The 15,637-nt window shown below is 35.0% G+C and overlaps 1 protein-coding gene across 1 annotated transcript; it reads left to right on the forward strand.

Annotated features, from left to right (window-relative positions):
- The first annotated feature begins 13,315 nt into the window (after positions 1-13,315).
- Positions 13,316-14,206, forward strand: LOC107858322. The gene has a single exon (XM_016702990.2). It carries the CDS (start codon positions 13,316-13,318, stop codon positions 14,204-14,206), a length of 891 nt encoding a protein of 296 aa, XP_016558476.2.
- The last annotated feature ends 1,431 nt before the right edge of the window (positions 14,207-15,637 follow it).

The following is a 15,637-nucleotide window of genomic DNA, read 5'->3' on the forward strand; positions in this document are numbered from 1 at the left end:
TAACAACCCCTCCCTATTAAAAGTGACACATCACCATCACCATCCTAACTACCCATGTGATCCCCCCCCCCCCTCTTTTTTTGTCCACAAAGAAAGAATATATGGGGGACCCATCAAAATTTCCACATCATAACAAATCCATGCCCATTATAAAAGAAAAATTCTAAGAGGGAAAAAGAGGGAGCTCATTCTTTGATCATCATCTTCTCCATAGTAACAACAATCACAAAATAATTTTCCTCACAAGAACAAGAACAACAACAAAAAAAATGATGCTGGTGAACAGTAATCGGTGAACAGTTTGGTGAATAGTACCAGTGAATAGTAACAGCGTGAAAAGTGATGGTGAACGGGTCATTAGTTGTTGAGTTGGATTATTGGTGTTAAGGTTCGGCTCGAGGTTTTTGGGTGCGGACTCTCTTTATTCGAATAACATTGAGTTTGAAAGCTTCAAATTTAAGGTCCAATTCTTTCTTCTCTTTTATTTAATTCTTATGTGATTGTGATTGCGTGTGATTCGATACCATGGTTTGTTTGTTGATGTGAACTGTTGGTGACATTTGGGTGTGTGATGTACTAAGCATGATTGGTGAATTTTCGTTATTCTCGATTGGTGGATTGTGTATTGAAATAGGTTAATCATGTGGTTGAAAATGAATTATGGTGGGGATTAAAAATGGAGGAAAATGAATATTGATTAATTTTGATGTATTGATAATGTTGAACATGATAGAATTGTGATACGTTGAACTTGGTAGGCAAACGTAGGCCGGGTAGGCAAATTTAGGAATAACGATTTGTTGGAGTGTTTGAATATGTGCGTGAATGGTGCTTTCTACTTTATTGCACGAAAAGTTTAAATTGTATTCATTTGGCTGGGGAATGCCCGAAGGATTTGTATTGATTTATCCGAGAAATGCCCCGAAGTAGCATGCACGCAAAGGAGGCTCGTGATCAAGGCCCGAAACGTCGGGTGGAGTTTAGTTTAGGATTAGTTTAGAATAGAATAGGTTTTATATTTCAGCACCTCTTTTATTTTGGATTGTATAATTTGGACTGAACATTATTTTGGTTTGTTTTGAATTTTATGTGATTTGTTTGTTTGCTTGTTTTGAGTGTTTATGTGTTTTGTACATTTGTAATGTCAAATAGCCGATACGCTCCACCAAGCGACCGTGGTCGAACCACGGGATCGAGGGGTGTCTAACACCTTCCCCTCGTTCAACAGAATTCCTTAGCTGGAATCTCTGTTCGCGGATCATTTTTTAGAGTCAAACCATTTCGAAAAGGATTTTCCAAAGGTGACTTGGCACACCGGATTATGCCAAGTGGCGACTCTGAATAAGAAAAAAAATAATAATGTAAATAATCCTTTTTTTTTTAAACAAATTTTTTATTTTTGTCACCTTAATAATAAAACTCTTTCGAACTTAAAATACATATCTTTTTTGGAGTCGAAAAAAGGGTGTGACATATTAAATAAAATAATGCTTGCATTTAGTTTTGTATATTACAAATACCTTGTTTGATATACTTTTTCATTTTATACAAATAATTGCATTGGTTATTATTGAATGTATGGGTTCACTACCACCAAGGACCACATCCCTAAGAGATAATAAATGACAATAAAATAAGAATGCAAAGTAAATGCTTAAAGTAAATCAACACAAATGATTTTTACATGGAAACCTCTTTGCTCAAGGGAGGAAAACCATGACAATCCTCACAGGTTTTCTCAACTCCACTATAATCAAAATCAACTCCGATTACAAACTCAAAATGGACTTAACTTTAAGTCCTGAGAATTGCAGTAGCTCTATTACAATCCTTCACCTGACAACTCTGTCAAAACTCTCTCCAAGTAAATTAACTTTATCCAACACAGATTAGGTAACTTTACCTAAGAAAAACTTAGAAACAAAGAGAAAACTTTACTCACAACATCGGAGTAAATCAGCTTTAGCCTTTAGGACATGACTCAAGACCAATAAAACTAAGAGCAACAAAAATTTCAGATCTTGAGCCAAGACAGTTTTTTTTGCCTTCACGAGAGTAGCGGAGTGCGACAACTGTCCTTCTATAACCTATGTAGCAGACCTGGTCCTTTGAGCAATATGTAGTCATCATCAAAACATGAAACAACAATTTATCCCTTTTTGATGATGACAAACCATATTCAAAAATCACTAAAACTTCGTTCACTTTAGTACATTCACACAAGCACTCCCCCAATCAGCAGCACCACTTAATCATTCAGCATTTCCCCTATCAACATCACCACTCCCCTTTTCACCAGCACCACTAAGCGTTCAGTATTTCCCCTATCAACAACACTTTATCTATTTATGCATCTATTATTCATTCCTCCTATCAATAACATTCTTGATTATTACATTAGAGACTATGTCATTACTGATCTGCCTTGTAGTGAATTATTTTTTTCTTTTTGACATCATAAAAAAGTAAAGACAGTAAACCAAAATAAAAAATTTAGCATAATTAGGTTAACTCATGGATATATATATTAGGGAAACACTAACATGAATGAACAACTTTGTAGAAGAGAGACAAATGATAGACATAAATAAGAGTCCCGTTCATAAAATAATACCATACAGTGCAACTTTCAAAAAGAAACATAAAAAAACTGAATTGAGTAGACATATGAGCAATCAAAGGAAAATGATATATAAAGGGATACTAAGCAGACAACAAAAAGGAAAGAGGGCTTAAGAGGATGGAGGTTTGCGAGTAAGGGATTTGAGGAGAATCTCCATTCTTGCACTCTCAACAACATGAGAATTCAAAAGTTGCTTAGTGAGGTCCTTCACTTTAACTGTTTGGCCTCTCCTAATAGTATAGTGACCTGTGCCTTTATTTCTGTATTTTCAACTTTCAGCACTTCTGTAGCACCAGGTCCTTCCGATGAAAGCTGCTGATTTCTCACTTTAAGGTATGTAATCTCAGCTTCCTTTGTAGCAAATGTCATTCTCAATTCCACAACCTCTGAATTTCTCTTGGGCAATAATCAGCTCAAACATTTGGGACATGATCCCTAGTTATAACTAATAAACTCGAATTCAGTGATGAGACAGTAGTAAACTGTTCTATCTTTTCCAGTTTTTAAAAGAAAAAAGTACTCAAGATATGTAACGATGGGTCATGTGTTGCCCTTAGCTCCAGTGTCACTGTTGTAGTTTTTATTTGTCAAAAAGTTTGAGAAATATGAATGGAAAAATTTCTAAATGCCCTAATATGGTGTACCTTTTTCTTGTATAGAGAGAATAGTAAATTGTTCTATCTTTCCCAGTTTTGAAAAGAAAAAAGTACTCAAGATATGTAAAGATGGGTCATGTGTTGCCCCTAGCTCCAATGTCACTGTTGTAGTTTTTATTTGTCAAAAGGTTTGAGAAATATGAATGGAAAGATTTCTAGATGCTCTGATATGGTCTACCTTTTTCTTGTATGGTGAGAATCAATAGAAAGTAAATTAAAGGAGATAACAAAGTAAAAGCAATTAAGAAACATAAAGAGAAACAAACATTTATAATGTATTACTGTAACACCCCGAGACTACACCCTGGGCGTCACACTCTCATATCATAATGTATTCTGAAAATGTATGCAGAAGTAAAACTAATAATGTCATAAGGTTCATAAAACTTAATCAATACTGAGTACATCTATAGAATAACTGCTAACTAATAATATCTGAAAGCCTCTAACACATCTGAAATAAAAGAATTGATGGAACAGGCCCCAACTAACTCACAACTGTTGTCTGAAATAACTGAAATACTGAAATAATGCAATTACTAAGTATCACATCTTCGAGGGATGAGGACTCACTATTGTGATTGCGATTGATCGATTGATCTGACTAAGTATGGTCAAAAATTCAAGCGTCCGAACCTATGATATGAGATATCATAGCGCAAGAGAGAGTATGTGTTAGTACTTTGAATAGATTCATGTGCATGAGTAATAATAACAACAAAATATCGTGAAGTGACTGGATGAAAGTATATGCAAGACTGGGATTACTAAAGATAATGAACATATAATATCAAGCATATATTGTCTGTCTGAATTAGACTGAAACTGAAGTATTGAGTTTATGATATCTGCAAGTTATGATCGTGTAGAACTAAACTGAGTTTTGTACTGAACGTTGAATACTGAATACCGAGTACTGTAACTGAGATTATGGGAGTTAGCATCTAACCGACACGCCCCGATCTAAGCTAATCAGGGTCCAACCTGTAACCCTTATGGGAAGGGTGTTAGTACCGTGACACGGGTTACTAACACTGGATGGGTCTACCTTAATGATACCGGAATTATCAAGAAGACAAGAAAACACACTCAAGAAGACAAGAAAATAGACTCAAAACAGTCCACAAATTCGAAGATTCAAGGACCGTTTAGAGACCACACTCGGATTCAACAATAACAACAACAATGATGAGATAAAAAGTGTGTTTTAACACCGAAATAGCCAACCCAAAGTAATATTAACAACAAAAATATGAAGACCAGATGAACAACAACAAGGATATAACAATAACAACAAGTCATGGGTTATAATACTAGAACAAGAACAATGATTAGAACAAAGTAAAGATAGAAAGATAGACAAATAGAGATGTAATATTAACAACCCAAGAGCGTATTCCACTCTTGGACCTTTAACACCACACACAACGTAAACTTATCTCTTACATGACCTCAAGGGAACCAGAATCTCCAAGCAACCAACGTTTCTAAGCAAGCTACCAACACAAGGATTCCACCTTGTAAGACACTCTATGGTGCTCTCAAAACATATCATCAAAGTCTAAATGACAAAATGACCAAATTGTTCTATTTATAGGCTAGGGCAACACTTGTTACATAAATAACCAAAGGGCCCTTAATGAGCCCAAACAAAGGGTCTTGGCTTCTTGGACAACTTTGGAATGTTGAGACTTGTTCTCTACACTTCAAAGCTTGTTCAACGGTTAGGCAGCCCCACAAGCTCGATCTTCCCTCACGTCTTCATGTCCTCGAGTGCTAAGATGCCTCTTTGACTCGTATCACCTAATCTGGTAGGAAGAATCATGAGATGTATAAGGTTACGTCAACCCTAGTCTGGCAGGAAGATGATTTACCCTACGCTGGCTACGTAGTTCTATAATTCAGGGACTGCTACTAAGGGTCAAACTCTATACTGGCAGGAACGCCCGCATCCCTGAGTTCACTCGGTGTTGAATCCTACTCTTAACTGAGCCGACACCGATCACTAGACTGTACTAAGCTTGATTGAACTCACGCTGATTCTGTTAACTGACCAAATGCTACTATTCAGGATACTACAAAATCATTCTATAATGACTGAAAACTAAGTAATCAACTAATTTTGGGTATACAATATCCCTAGGACTCGATAGCAGAAATAATGGAACTATATCACAAGTTTAAAAGTATTGTAATTAGGATGTCATACACAATTTGTTCAAATAGATATTTTGTCAAACACTTGAAGAGCATGATTCTTATATATGAGAAAGAATAACATGGGGACATCATGACTACAACATTCAACTCACAATTCCTGGGTTATGACATGAGGAGTACATAAGTCAACACACATGCTAGTTTATTTACTTGAAATTTATAATCTTCCTAGTTTAAAGCCCATAAAATCAACACATACATGAACACAATTCAATTCAAGAATGTAATTCATAATTTAAATACTCAAAAAAAGGATTCTTGAACTTCCAGGGTGGAAGGAACCCAAGGATAAACACCAAACATACCATGACTTATGAATTTGTGAGAATTGATGGTGGATTCTTATGATTTGATCTTGAATTTGAAGGTTAGGGTGTTCATGAAAGATGATTAATTTCTTGAAGCGGATTTGTGAGTAATGGGGCTCATAATGTCCCTTTTGGGTTGCAATTACGTGTTTTGGATAAATTTGGGGCTTTGAAAATGACCAAATGGTCCCAGAAAATTAAGTCGCGGGCTGAAAATCCTGATTTTTGGCTCCGGCGTGGCGCGGTGCCTCACTAGAAAGTGACGAGCGCGAAAATGAACCTTGGTACGACACGGTGCTTATCGCGGTGACACACAGATAAATGACAAACGTGATTTTGGCCATCACCGAGACGCGGCCTTATCGCGTTGGGCTACTGTTCCACACTGAAAGTGCCATAACTTCTCACCCGAGTATCGAATTTTGGCAAAATTGATATCGTTGGAAATCTAATTCAATTTCTTATAATTTGGTGACACTTGAGCTGAAAAATTCTAAGTAGAATAAAAGATATGCTCATTTAAAGTTGACTAAAGCAACAGTCTTATCAAAAATTCAATCGGTAAGGATTATTTTGATTCGTCTAATAGCTGAGAGTTATTTGAGGCCTTAATATACATCAAACTCATTTGTAAAATTACCAAAGAACTATAAGGTATTATGCATGATCTTGGAACATGGCGCTAACATTGGTTTGAATTTTCAGGGTATTACAATTACAAAATCAAATTTTCGACTCTGTATCTGGTAGAATCTCTATTATATCTCTACCACGTAAAAATAGATCACGTAAATAAATAAATTTTTGTTATGGATTACAAAATCAAAATTTTCAACTTTGCGTCTTGTAGCATCTCTATGAAGAGACTATCCAACTCGAGAACTCTAAGTCATTCACTTGGGCGTGGAAATTTTTTCGAACGGACCATCATAATATAAGAATTTAGAAAAGCACATGATCAAAGTAAATATTGTACATTTTAGTTAGTACTAAACTTTGGACATTACGATCGGTAGTGGATTCATACCATTATAGGTACATATTCGATTGAACTGCTTATAATTTTGATGTGAAGCATAAATTTTTGTACTAATACATATTTAATTGTAAAAGATAATGTACATGAACTCATACCTTTAAACATACTTATATTCATTGTCAACTCCAACTCCAATTCTAACTTCAACTTCAATTTTAGTTTCAAAATTTTTTTAGTTTTATGGAAAAAATGGACCCTTAATTAGGGATATTTTTGGATGTATATATCGTGCATGTCAGCAGTAGATTTTCTACTGGTGATGGTGCATGCCAAAGAAAAGGTAATCATTGTTTGGATTCTGGCTAAAGGAAACAAAAAGAAAAGTTTGTTTTTACTTTGGGATAATACCCACGAAAATATCTGAAGTTTAACCAAATTTTCAGTGGAGCATATTGAACTTTGCGGGGGTCCTATTACCCCCTTATACTTTTTTAATTGGAATTAATTTCCCCCGAGACTTTTTTAAAGTGGAATTAATCCCTCCCTCAAAACGTATACCCAATTTTTTCGGTGAAAAGTGCGGTACACGCGCCGTTTCTTCTCCATTTTATCACTTTTTAATATTTTTTTACAATTACAATGTAACACCCCACATTTTGAACTAGAATGGAAATCCGTCATTCATATGCGTAGATGTTCCAAAAGCCTCGAATCCTATGTAAATTTAGTGTGTTAATAAATTATGTAGTGTGGGAATCTATTTGAGTATGAATTAAGATCATAGAGGTCCCATAACTCAAGGACAAGTTGAAAACTTTCCTATCGTTCAAGTTTTAGTGAGCGTCAAAACTTGGGTCAACTTCAATTAATCATAACTCCTTGTATATATCGAATTAAAGGACCTACAATATATCAAATGAAAGCTCTTTGATTTATATTTCCAAAGATATCAATTTTTTCCAAATCCAAAAACGGAGCAAGGAGTTATGCCCATTTTACTCCAGCATGTCAGGCTGGGAAACTGAGTGATGACATTCGTGATAAGCTGTCACAAGCGTGATGACTTATCACCAATGTCGTCAACCTTAACTAGAAAATCAAGATTTCACCCTTTTGTGACGACATTTCATGATGACCTATCACTAGTTGACGACTTGTCACTGTTGACACCCAATTTTGGCTCGCACTTTCCCTCTAATTAATTTTATCAATGTTCTAGGTCCTAACTAATTTTAAAATTAAATAAGAAATAAGACTCATATTTTTATCTCTATTTTTATAAGTTTTCTAGTTTTCTATCATATTATAAAATATTTTAATATAATTAAATATTTTAACAAATAAAATAAAATATCTTTAGTGATCGCATTCGCACGTTTTTTCTAATTTTATTCTTTAGGCAATATTGTGACCTGCATAAAATATATTTTTAAGATGTACATACACTTTTATTATATTCTTGATTTTTACATATATTTCATTACATTCTTATTTTTGCATACGTATATATATTGTTAATATTAAATCACACACAAAAAAAAAATATATTAAATTAGACGCTTTAAGAATTATGTTTGTAATTTATATATGTTGAAACTAAAAAATAATTTTTAGGATAATTAGGGAGCATCGATAAAATTAATTTCAGTAAAAAAGGAGTATCTGGGCTAGCAATAATCCAATTTCATTTTTTATTTTCACCCGAATCCGACTCCTATTTTATTTCAACCAAGAGCCCCAAAATTAGCCCAAAACTCAGTATAATTTCCATGTTCGCTTCACTATTTGATCCAACCGACACAAATTAATTTGATCCGATAATTTTTTCAATCCAAAGGTCCGAAATTTGTAATTTTATAAATAATTTATATTTTCATATATATTTGTATAAATATATATATATATATATATATATATATTACATATTTAATTACTTTCTTATTTTTTATCTGAATCATCCGATTAAATGATCAGACGGTCCAAATGTTGGTTTATATTTTCAAACCAGTGTAATAAATGATACGCAGTAAAAGTAGAAGCACGCGTTCATTTTTATTTCCAAGAAACCAACGTATGGTCACCATCACCATCCAAAAATGCGATACAAACCAACGATGTTTTTCTCTGTCTTCCCTCTCCCCTTCTCCATCTTGTCAAAACTAGAACCATAGTTGCCTTTGGCAACCATAGCTGTTGTTGATCTGCAGAGATCCCATCCCAAAATCGCCTCTTCCATCCCCAAAAATCAAAAATCAGAAAAAGCAAAGTCCCAAATTCATGCAAGAAACGAAAAAACGATCCAAAGTAGCCATTAATGGATTCAAAATTGAAGATCCGATTCAGTAATTTAAAATTCAAAATCTATCCCCTTCTTACCATTTTTATTTTTTAGGTTTCAAATCCGAACTTTTTCAAGTCCGAATTAGTACCTATAAATATAGGTTGTTTTATACTCTCCAAAAAAGGAGAAAAAAGGGGAGATCGGGGGAAAGGGAGCACTAGCAAGTTTTGGAAATAAAAAAAGGGGGTTTGGATTGGAAAAATATAGTGAGAAAGGTTGAAAAAAAAACTAGCGAGCAAAAGGTTGAAAATTTTGAGTTCGCTATTCTTTTTCCGATTTGGTCCGAATTCGGGTGCCCGTGGTTGAGTTTGTAGTCGCCGAAAAACCCTTAGACGTGAAAGTCCGAGTTTGCTGCCCATAAAAAGGTGTGAACCTGTCCCTCCTGTAACTTTTATTTATTTCCCTCTCCTTCTATTTTGATTCTGCGGATATATTGGGTTCTATTCGTTATTCATGATGTAATTTATTGTTTCTTTGAGTTTACGGTATATACAAATTTTGATTCTGAAAGTTCTTTCGTATGGCGGTCTGTAAATATAAGTGTCTACAATCCTCTTGTCTGGTTTTGTGAACATGTTGTTCGCAGATTAATTTTGGTTATGTTTGTGTTGTTGTTATCGATTTCGGAAAAATGAATTTGGTTGCAAATTTTGATTAAGTTCAACCAGTAGATTGGTCTTGTAGATTTGGTTTTGAATATGGTTCTTTTCTATCCAGCTTATGTCGTTTTTTGTTCTAGGTATCGATTTGAACGAGATTTTTCCTCTATTGAGATGTACATTATTTTGGTTCCAAAATCTGGTCGTTTATGAATGTGCAATTTCATTGCTTTGTGTTCGGACATGATGTTCATTGTCGGTGGAGTGAATCAATGATGTCAATTTTAATTTTCTTGTAGGAGTTATGAAGTTGAAAGTCAGTCCTGTGGTTTCATCATTGCCTTTCTCTAAAATTTATGTTGGTATTGTTATTTGTTCTTCAAAATCAGTTTATTCTGGGGAGTAATATGGTTTATCCCAACTTCATGGTACATCTAAATGGGTAGTGTTTAAACTCTTGGGTGATTGTCCTGTTGAGACGCGCATCTAGTGTCCCTAAGCATCTCTGTCGAGTTGATACGTGAATAAGGTTTCCCGTCATTTTAAGTGTGTCACCGTTCATAGCTAAATTTTATAAGGGATTGTATGATGATGCATAGATTTTAACACTCTCAAAATTTATTGTCGTGCACAAGTCACAAAAGTGTAAACGAAAATTAGCCTCCTTTTAATTCTAAATTGCTCTTTTGTTTGTCGTTTTGATCCTTTAAAACATGATCGGCATTAACCTTAAACTCGGCCACAATATGTTTTGCCTAGTATTTATGGACTGATTTTGTTAATTTGAATTCTCTTCCAAGTTTTAATTTTCAGTACATAATTGGTTATACAAATGGCTATGAAAATATTACACAATGTCCACTTTTGGTTAGAGTTGAAATTTGAAACAACCTAGTATTTTGTTTAGCTATTAGAATGACTGTTAAGCCTTATTTTTTTTCTTGAATATGTGTTGTTATACCCACTTCAAATTCCTCCCGTGATAGCTTTTGAAATGCTACTGTGTTTATATGTTATTAAAGTATTGTTGTTGTATTCTGTGATTGTTGATTAGTCGTTAATCCATATTTTTTCTTTATTTTACATGTGAACGGGGGAGTTGAGAAGTTCCGCAACAGAACTCGTTCTGACCCAAGCATCAGGTCAAACGCTACTAGGATCGCAAAGCTTCGGAATTGCGCAAATTAAAAGCCAAAACTCCTTTAGGAGTCCAGTATCTCTTTAGCCTTTCTTCTTTCTTATTATCCATGTCATGATAAGTAGTTTTTGATATTTGAGTAATTCTTATCTTTGTTAAAATTGTTTAAAGTGCCATTATTTGATTATTGTGTTTATATATATTATTCTAATATTCGCAAATCACCTTTAAAAATGGATTAACTTTATCACATTTTCGCAAATAACACGTGGTTATCGCTAAGGAAAATATATTTTTATCATAATCGGCTAATTCTTTTGAAAAGCTCATTACCAATATCTGGAATAAAATTAGCATAGTAACCTCCACGTCTTTCCTAAAATGCGACAATAAAGTAAAAGATTTATAACTAATCTAATAAGAAATGCATTGCCAAAACTTAGATTTTACAAAAGAGACCACCCGCTAATTTTAACATTTTACACTATTTTATCTTTTCAACACTCAAATTTTTTTTAGTTTTCAGGTTTAAGAAAATGTGAGGTATATACATGCCTTCGCTACCACGTACAACGTACACTATCACTCTTTTCGTATTCTAAAAATACTCATACATATATTTTACGATAATTATATTACTTCCTTGTACAAGGTAGCGTTATGTTCATTATATCTTAAATTTTCTTCAAACTAATAAATAAAAATAAAAAAATTTCACTATCACCATTTTAAGCAAATAACAAATAAAAGTTTTTTCTTAACGTTTTCATAAACTAAGTGTAAGGACTATCTTCGGATAGGCTTTGAAGGGTGCCTAACACCTTCCCCTCGAGTAACCAAAATCCTTACTCAAAATCTCAAAAAAAAATTCGATAGACCAAACAAAGTTTTAAAATAAAAAATTATTTTTCCTAATTTTTTCTAAAAGTTAGGTGGCGACTCTAAAACATAAATTTTCAAATTCCGAGAGTCATTAAATGCCATCATACGTCGTGCGTTGTTTCGACCGATTTGAAATAAGGCGTGACAGAATGATGACTCTACTGGGGACTAATGAACTTAGGTTTTAACCTTAACATGCTTAGTTTAGGATTTTTATGATTTATTATGTTATTTGCTTTACGTATATTTATATCATGCTCTGTGTGAAAGGGCGCAAGCCAATTCCAAACTTGCATTCCTTATTTGTTTGAACAACACTACTTGTTACTGCTTTATCACTTGCATTTTCTTATCTAGTCTTGGTCATACACAATTCACACATTGAACAAGGGTGTACTGCACTCCTCCAAACCTTCTTTGGATTCCTTAGTTTCAGAGTCGGTGCAATTAGATTAGTGTACCTTCTCCCAAATATTTAGTCCCACTCTTAAACATTTAGGGAAAATTCTTACTCTAGTAATAGGTCATGCTGCATAAACCTTAGGCAGGATGGCCCAAGGTATCTTCTTCACAACTAGAAGCCACCCTTTCGTCAGAAGGTTATGAAACCTTTATGACGTGTTTTGTGTATGAACTGATTTAGATAGTCCAGAAATCGATCATTAATGGATTCAGAACAATCAGATTGACCTTCGTTTACTCTTCCTTCATCCGCCATCAGTGTCAAGTCAATAGATATAGAGTATTACCCAACTCGCCAACATTTGACTCTCCTTCTACAGAGCATTATTAGAACTCTGCTTTACCAATATCTTTCTCAAAGTCTATGAAAGCCGAGTGTTCTAAAAAATGAAGGGGTTTTGCTTTGATTCGACTTTCTTTTCAAGTCCACAGATATGGAATACACTAAAAAACATCACATACGTCTAACTTCTTCTGATTCAAACGGGAGTGGAATGTCGTCAAGCATTCTTCCAACATTTGATTCCTTCTTTCAAGTCAACCAACGTAGAATATTATTCAAAGCTCTGCATTTATTTGACACCCTTCATCAAGATAATGAATGTAGAATATTATTCATCTCCACCTACTTTTAACTCTTTCCAACAGATGAGCGTGAGGCATCATCAATATTCCTTTTACATTCGATACCTATGCCATAATATCCTCATTCATCAATAATGAGGCTTGAGATACTTACTTTTTAAAGGCATCATTTTACCTTATCCTAATCAATTCATACCGATTGTATATCTTTATCACCATCATCGAGGCCTCTCTTAGTCATCCTTATTGGATATATTCCCTCTTCAAGAAAAATTAAAATCATTCTGAATCTAAAATGTGTCGAAATCTAGATTCATCTATATTAGTTTGTTTGGACGAAGGCCTACCTCTGGCAAAAAGAGACTCCAAAATATAGGACGCGCTTACTTGAGATTGTCAGAATGTGTTTGTCCATCGACACGAACTAACTTTTTAAATTTCATTTGCGTTTGCATTATCCCCCGATAGAGGTTAATTATGTTGATCGATAGAACTAGCCGACTTAAGCTATATATCCCAAGAATGACCACCAATATTATCGACCCGACTAGAAGTGTTCCAACATTAGCAAACATATCAGGGACTTTCAAAACACAAGATGATGCAGATAAGAAAAAACATATTCTTCTTTTGGAGAAACAACTCGAGACGTTAAAAGGAGAACTACACCAAGGAAGGGATCTTACACATCTATCCATGACTATTCAAATGCGCCCTCCTTCATTTTCATCACTAGGAACTCCAATACCTGAATACTATTCGTCAGTGCAACCTCCCACAACAACTGTTGGCTTTACAAATCCATCATTCCCGTTCACACCCATCAACTCCCATAAATTTCCTCATTGCACCCCACATCCTAATGTTGTCATATCTTCTCGTGATACTCAAGAAACAAATTACGCTACCTTTCGAGAACCATATATTTCTCCAATATGTGTGACTAAGACACCCATTTTCACCATGCCTGCTAAAAGTAGGCTTTCGATAAGTACAAAGACAAAAGAGGGGGATGACATAAACGTAAACAAGCTTTGTAATCTAAAGCGGGCGATGAAACACCTCAACGAAACTCAAGTCAACGAGCATTTGAACTACGAAGATTTATGTATCCATCAAGATATTGATTTGCCAGTCGGGTTCAAGCCACCTAAGTTTGACTTGTTTGATGGAACCAGCGATCCTCATACTCATTTAAGAGCATATTGTGATAAATTAGTAGGGATTGGCAAAAATGAGAAGCTCATAAGGAAGTTGTTCATTAGAAATTTGTCTGGTGAGGCTCTCGTTTGGTACACCAAACAAGACCCTCGTCATTGGCACAAATGGAACGACATGGCTGAAGACTTTATAAATCGTTTCAAGTTTAACATAGAAATCGCACCTGATCGACTTTCCCTCATTAGTATATAGAAAAATCCCTCTGAATCATTCCAGAAATATGCTCGACGATGGAGGTACGAAGCAGAAAAAGTTCAACCACCAATGGACAAAAGTGAATTGATGAAGTATTTTATCCGCAGTCAAAAGGATTTCTGTTTTGAAAAGACAATGTCCACATTGGGGCAGAAGTTTGCCGATTGTGTCAAGATGGGGAATTTTATTGAAGAGTCAATTAACTCTGGAAAGATTAAGTCGACAAGCAGCTCGAACAAATCTACTCAGTTAGAGTTCGTTGAAGGAGCTAAGGTAGAGAATGAAAAAGAAGTATCTGTTGTAATACCACACCACTCAATACCTAAATCATCCCAATCACTTCAAAATCCTGATAATGAACTGATGCAAATATCAAATCACAAACTATATCATCCCTACAATATCCAACAATATTACCTTCAACCCCAAGCTCCCATATACCAAAATCCACCACAACCATGCGTACCAATCCAATTGTCAGTTTATCAAAATCCGACACCTTTTGCCCTAAGACAAAATTCGAAGGGTAAGCGCAATCGAAGCAGTACCCAATTTGTTGAACCATTATCACATTTGTTCGAAAGACTGAGAGTTGCAAATTTGTTGCAACCTGAGCTGGGGAATATTCCTAACCCATTACCTAAATGGTTCGATGAAAGAAAGAGATGTGCCTTCCACTCTGGAGTTTAGGGGCACGATACTGAAAACTGTAATAGGTTATGACATTGAATTGAGTGCTTGGTCAAGGCCGGAGCAATCCAATGTGTCGTAGTGAAACCAAATGCAAATAATGATCTGGTGCCTAGTCATGGAAATGGAAGAGTATATATGACATGAAGGACACCATCCTCCACGTCGAGCCAGCAAGGCCCTCATAATAAGCCACTCAACATAGAAGCGCTAACTTTAGCGGGAATACGATGGCAATTAATCTAGGTTGATCGACTCAGAAGTAGGCAACAAAGTCCTATATTTGAAAGGCATAAGATTAACTTCTAATTATTATGTAACAGAACAACGTTCTAACCTGATTTCTCATGGTGAGATACGTAGGCAACCCTCATCGGGTACGGTCGTACTTAAGTAGAATAAATCCCTTTTGTAATTGGAACTACGTATGACCTGATTTCCCTCGGCGGGATACGTAGGCCGCCTATATAAGGCTCGGTCCCTTTATAATACAAAAATCTATTTTCCCTAACGACGAGCAAAACTTGAACGCAAAAGTATCCAAAAAACACAAAACAATCCATAAGACTATCCCAAGATACAAAGCGATGAATCGTCGAGAAAGTCTCTCCAAGAGACTGGGGCAAAATTTTGAAGAACGATTCAAAAATCAACGAAGGCTAGGACATTCAATTTGGAAATGTTACAATAAAGGTTGATTTGTACCAAACAACGCAAGTCATCACAAAAGCTGCAAGA

This window comes from Capsicum annuum, chromosome 2 (assembly GCF_002878395.1).
Source record: "Capsicum annuum cultivar UCD-10X-F1 chromosome 2, UCD10Xv1.1, whole genome shotgun sequence".
NCBI lineage: Eukaryota > Viridiplantae > Streptophyta > Magnoliopsida > Solanales > Solanaceae > Capsicum > Capsicum annuum.